The sequence below is a fragment of the Erpetoichthys calabaricus genome, chromosome 2 (genome assembly GCF_900747795.2).
Source record: "Erpetoichthys calabaricus chromosome 2, fErpCal1.3, whole genome shotgun sequence".
Classification (NCBI taxonomy): Eukaryota; Metazoa; Chordata; class Cladistia; order Polypteriformes; family Polypteridae; genus Erpetoichthys; species Erpetoichthys calabaricus.
Genome location: NC_041395.2, coordinates 323657998 through 323663997, shown reverse-complemented (window position 1 = coordinate 323663997; position 6000 = coordinate 323657998). Strand labels below are relative to the sequence as shown.

Sequence of the window (6000 nt, the reverse complement as noted above, 5' to 3'; positions counted from 1 at the left end):
CTGCCTCCACTGTAATTGTGTGTGTTTGTTGCGTGTGTATGTAACAGGGTGCAGTTTTCACAGATGGTGCTCCTGCCTCTGGCTCTGCTTGGTCTCTGGTGTCTTTGTCTCCAGGTTTTCAGACTTACAGGAAACACATAATGTATAGTGCAAGTATGCAGACAGTCTTGTAAGGGAGTAATTCATTATGAAACACAAAGGTGCACAAATAAAGTATGTTGAAGCAGTTGATACTCAAAAGTCTTCTTTCTCAAATCCTTACCCCATGTTTATATTGCAGCCCCAGTGACTATACTTTTTCAACTGTGTAGTGAGAAAAAAAAGAACACATATAAAGTCTGCAGGGCATGTAAAGCTGAGAACAAATGCTACCAGCTAAACAAGATCTGGACCATGAATATCTATATTGCAGAGAATAGGGTGGAATTAAATGTGAAACCAATCCAGCACATGGAAAGAAAGGTTGGAAACACAGATGGGAAAGGATAGAGATGTGAAATACAGTGAAAACTTTCTTGCACTTAACATTTAAAAAAATTTCATTTCTATAATACTGAAAGGCTTAATACTCCTTTTATGTGTCTGATAACAGTTATATTAACATTTTGAGGTCATTTTAGAAGTTACAGTATACTACAAATCCACATAATGGACAAGCAATTATTTTTTGTACAGTGGAACCTCGGTTCACGAACGTCTCAGTACACGTACAACTCGGTTTACGACCAAAAAGTTCGCCAAACTTTTGCCTCGGTTCACGACCACACGCTTGGTACACGAACAAGCCAGGTTCCCTTTCGGTTTGTACATGTTCAGTCTCTCCCTGTGCATTTCCTGTGCAGTGAACAAGAGAGAGAGCGAGAGAGTGTGACACACACACACACACACACACAGGCAGCACGAGACAGACAGAGCCGCACACACACACAGGAGTGCTCTAGAGAGACACACACACACACACACACACAGGCGCGCCAGGCTCGCAAAAGAGAGACGCACGCACACACACACAGGCACGAGAGAAAGAGCGAGCGAGGGACGCATAAGGTAGAGAAGGCTTGTTTTTGTTTTCAGTTCTATTTACAGTGATCAGTTCGTAGCCTGCATTGTTGCAATGTTACTTTTCTTGGTGGTTTATTAAATTACGGATTTTTCAAATGTTCATTTTTTCCCCTGTGCTTAAAACTCATTAAAAAAAGTGTTTTTAGCAAGCGGTTCCTAGCACTATAGCACAAACTATTGCAGTGTTAGTTTTCTCTGTTGTTCAAGGTTTTCTCAGTGTTATTCAATGTTTTTACATTTAGTTTACCATTACACTGTGCATTCTATGGTATAATTAACTATATTTGTGCTTAAAAACTAATAAAAAAAAAAAAAAAATATATATATATATATATATATATATATATACATATATATATATATATATATACACACACAGTTCATACGGTCTGGAATGGATTAATTGTATTTACATACAATCCTATGGGAGAAATTGCTTCGGTTCATGACCAACTAGGTTTACGACTAGAGTTTTGGAACGAATTATGGTCGTGAACCGAGGTTCCACTGTATTACTTTCACCTGCAGGTCAAGTCAGTTATTTTACATATTAAGCTTATATAAAAGTTAAAAATTATGTGAAACATGAAAAGAAAAAAAAAAAATACACTACCAAAAAAGAAGCACTACCTGCTTGGTTGAAGTGGTCTCCACCATGTTCAGTAAGCTTTGTCAGATGATTATTTTCTTAAAACAATAACTGGGAAAACATATGCACATAACACAACTTTTCCATCACATCCAAACTTCCAAGAAGTGATTGGAAAAACTCTTAAATAAATCTAAACATATTAACAACATATATTTAAGTAATATTAAAGGTTATAAAATTGAGAAAAAAGAAATATCAATTAAGTACTCGTTTTCAAAATTGGTGCTGTAACCGAATTTCAGATCATACCATGGACTGCCTATTTATAACAATCTATGAACTGAAAGAAGGAAATTGACATAGACCGCCATAAAAATAAACAGTAACCACAAGAATGAGATGAATCTCAGAACATAGTAATTTCAGCCCAGGGGTTAAGTCACCAAAGCTAAGTAGGGTACTAACCACATCAAGCTTCCAATTTCACAGAATATTTAAGAAACATGGGCTGATTAGATTTATCTCATGCAGTAAAATATGCTGAATGCACTTAACCAGTCTGCTTTTTTCCTTTCCTTACAATAAACCAACATGTGAGCTGTCACAAAAAAATCTGGACCTGGATTAAACTGATGAATGTTTACTTTGCAGAATATTATTACTGATAATAACACCCTACTGATTACATGGTAAATGTAAAGTTTAAAGTGGCAGGTTGGCCAATGAACAGTCTCCAGTGGATGCAACAGAGAATGAACATTATTTACCCGAGAGCTCAAAGATGGTGAAGCAAACAACATGAATAAAATCACTTCAGCTACTTCATGACCTATTTTCTTTTAATTAGAAGCAACTGCACACTGCAAGTTGCTTTAAAGGGCAAACAAGTAGATAACAAAAATTCATCCCAAAACAAAAAATTCCAAGACAAGAAAAATAAATGGAAAATACGAAGACTCAAGATAGAATTTAGAAATGCTTGACATTAAAATCAGAATGGGAAACAGTTGAATGACTGCCAGCACAGGACAGTCAATATTAATAGGTTGCTGTATGGTAGCTGGATATAAAAGTTATAAAAGTAATAGATACGTCAAAAATGGAAGAATGAAAATTGCAGAAGGGTTCAGGTGCAATTTGAATGTTGTTGTCTTATTTCCAATGTGTGCCTGAAAAGGGATTAGAGTTTTCCTAACTGAAGTACCTCAAGATTAGCAGGCATTTTACAAGACAGTGATCGAGCAACATTGACAGGATAGAGCTTAAAAACCTCCCAGCATCAGTATTCAATAATCATTTATTTAGCCTATTCCACTCGACAGTCAACTTGAACAAAGACTCCAAATCCACCCCAAACCTCAACAGTTTAGTAAAATACAGCAAGTCAGGTTGTTTCCACAAGCCAAAAACTTCAGCTGTCACCATTGGTTTTTGACAACGTTGGAAAGGAGGAAAAAAAAAAAACAGAGAATTGTTCTGTTTGTTTTATTAATCAAATTGCACGGACGTGGACTGCATTTCCAAAACTCTTGATAATATAGAAAACAGGTACCAACCCCAAAAAATACATGATTTCCAATATATGCTAACTGTAACATTCATACTTATAGTCATTAAAACATAAAACAGTATTGCCCTCCTTTCTTCATGAAAAAAAACTTTTTTTTTTTTGGAAAACACACAAAAATGTAAAACTGAAAATGTCTGTGATTTAATTAACATAAAAGACAAATGCAAGCTACAGTAACTGCAACATAAACAAAACTGAAAGTGGCTTGATAGTTCTTAGCACACCTTTCACACTTACTTTTCTCCCCATTTCCATACCAGCATAAACAAATTATTATTGTGCAGACAAAATCAACTTTTGACAGAAACAGAGTAATTACGGTGAAAGTGCAGACAAGCACTGGACCTGCAATAAATTCGAGAACAGGGTCCATTAAAAGAGTCTTCTTTGTTTGCCTTTCCTTCTTAAACTTTATTACCAGTCTGAGACTTTTTACAGAGTTGTACTGTAAGACAAAGCATCAGATTTATTTTTTAATCATTAAATACTATTAGATATTAGCCTGTATTAGAAAAACAAGTTGTTTGGGATGTTTTAGAGTGTATAGATAAATCTACTTATATACAAAATCTTTTTAAATCACAATGTTGATGATGACAATTAGAAGCTGCTTGTGGCATTACAATATCAGACGGTGAGAGACTTAGAAAACCTCTGTACAGTAGATTGGCAAAAATCAGTAAGAGCTTGCTTCTGAGTGAACAACAAAAAACAGGTTACTCACAAGGTACAGGTCGCATCTTTTAAAAGTAGAGCTCAGTAATGGGGTGCAGCACTAGCTATTTTAGAAACAATAGGTCATTTTAGGACAACGGCTCTAGTGAGATGTGCACTTGGATTAACTAATGTGCAGTTACCACATTACCTGGCCCTGCATTCAAATGACACAACATGCAAATGAGTACAGAAATGACCATCTCCCAGAAAGAACTGAGGCGCTGACTATCAGCGAGAATACATTTTCCTGAAAAGTTTATTTATATTATCATAGCAACTTTCTAAAGAAACCCCCCACCTTGGGATCACATAAAGGAGATTTTGAAAAGTAGGAATCGATTGAAGAAACAAAAGTATCAAATAACAAATAAAAGACCCAACAACCATCACACACACACCAAAAAAAAAAAAAAGTCGCATTTGACGTATTCAGACATTGAAAGAAACAAACAAGAAAATGCATGACCCATACATAATGAAAGAGTGATCATGCAATGCCAAGCAAGATGTCAAAAAGCTTGTTAGGGAAAGAGGGGGAAAAAAAAGGAAAAAAAAAATCACATTTGCTTATATTTTGCTTTTTTAAGAAAAAAGTACTCTGTAATAAATCTGTACATCCAAATACATCTGGGTTCTACACCTAAAGTTACATTATAATATCAGGTTATATACACATCACTTCCCCATATCCGTACAATGTCAAGTAAAGCCTTCATTCAAACCCAAAGATAAAAAATAAAGGTAAGACTACTTGGAGAGAGGATCACGCCAGACATCCCATTAAAATGATTTGCCACTTCAATCTCTAATAAAAACAATTCAGCTAACAGTTACCTCTGTTTCTAGCTGTACAGTAAACTGTAGTGCACAAACCCCCGCCCGGACCATCACTAAAGTTGCCTTTGGATGGACTGATGGATAGATAAACTTAAATAAGCAAATGCTCTACAATACAAGAATGAATCGGAACATAAATAAGAAGTGAGAAATGGCATTGGTCCAGCTATAGTCAAAACTGGACAATCTTAAATGCACTGAGTACTTTTTACAATCTTAGATGGATGTTGCTATCGTTTAAGCAGTACCCAGTGTTGATACATTTATAAAAAAAAAAAAATAAAAACCACATTAACAACAGCTACAAAAACTAAAATATGTGGCTTTCTGGGTAACCGGACACAGTAAAAACACCAGAAGAACTCCAGATCATCTACTTCAGGTGACCAAGTTCCCCCAGTTTCTTACATAACAGAACAAATGCTTTCAATAAACTTTTTGTCCTCTTCACTGAAGAGAGCTAGACTAATCATCAGTAATGAGCTTGGGGGTTTCCTCTTTTTGGATAGAGGGTGGGGGATAGCAATGTATTGAAATAACGCCTACTGTATATAATACAAGCATCCGCTCATGACACGTTGGCGATAGCAGTCAATAAGAACTTAATATCGATGAATACAGATGTCTCTTGAAATCCATCTGCAACATGGAGGTCCACACAACAGCCTGTAATAGAGCCAAATTTCTTGCAGAATAACTTGTGCAAGTTCCAGCCCCTTGCGAGAAGCGGACAATGATCCCAAGTCCCCAGTACTGCTGCATCTTCTAGTCAATCTTCACATTTGTGTATATTTTCCTAACAAAGGCACTTGTTCCCATGTAACCAACAGCACCTGCAAAAAACAGAATTGCCAGTTGCGTGAAACACATTAAATAAAGATGAACACTATTAAAAGATACATGAAAGAGAAAAATGGAACTAAACAAAAATCAGGGTCCACTCAATTTGAGTAATAGATGTTTACATTACTATAAGCTCATCCTTCATGTGCACAGTCTAATTGACAAGTGGTAACTATAAGTTAAAGTTTGCAAAAGACCTATAGGTGTCAGAAAGAGGTCCACAAAGCAGTTATTTAAAGTTGACCAAACAAACATGTGGACAGGAAGGACATGCAAAAATACCTATTGGCTTTCCATTAAAATACCTACAGAATTTGAAAAGTGTAGAAAGTTGTATACATCAGAGATGGGTAATTTTTTTAAAGTATAATGTGAAAAA

The 6000-nt window shown here is 35.7% G+C and overlaps 1 protein-coding gene across 1 annotated transcript in view; it reads right to left on the bottom strand.

Moving 5' to 3' along the window:
* Positions 1 to 3125: 3125 nt before the first annotated feature.
* tm9sf3 (transmembrane 9 superfamily member 3) overlaps positions 3126 to 6000 on the bottom strand; it is a 135027-nt gene continuing 132152 nt past the window's right edge. Inside the window, exon 15 of the mRNA XM_028796001.2 lies at positions 3126 to 5611. Within this exon, the coding sequence (XP_028651834.1) occupies positions 5544 to 5611 (68 nt within the window). The 3' untranslated portion in view covers positions 3126 to 5543. The remainder of the gene's footprint in view (positions 5612 to 6000) is intronic.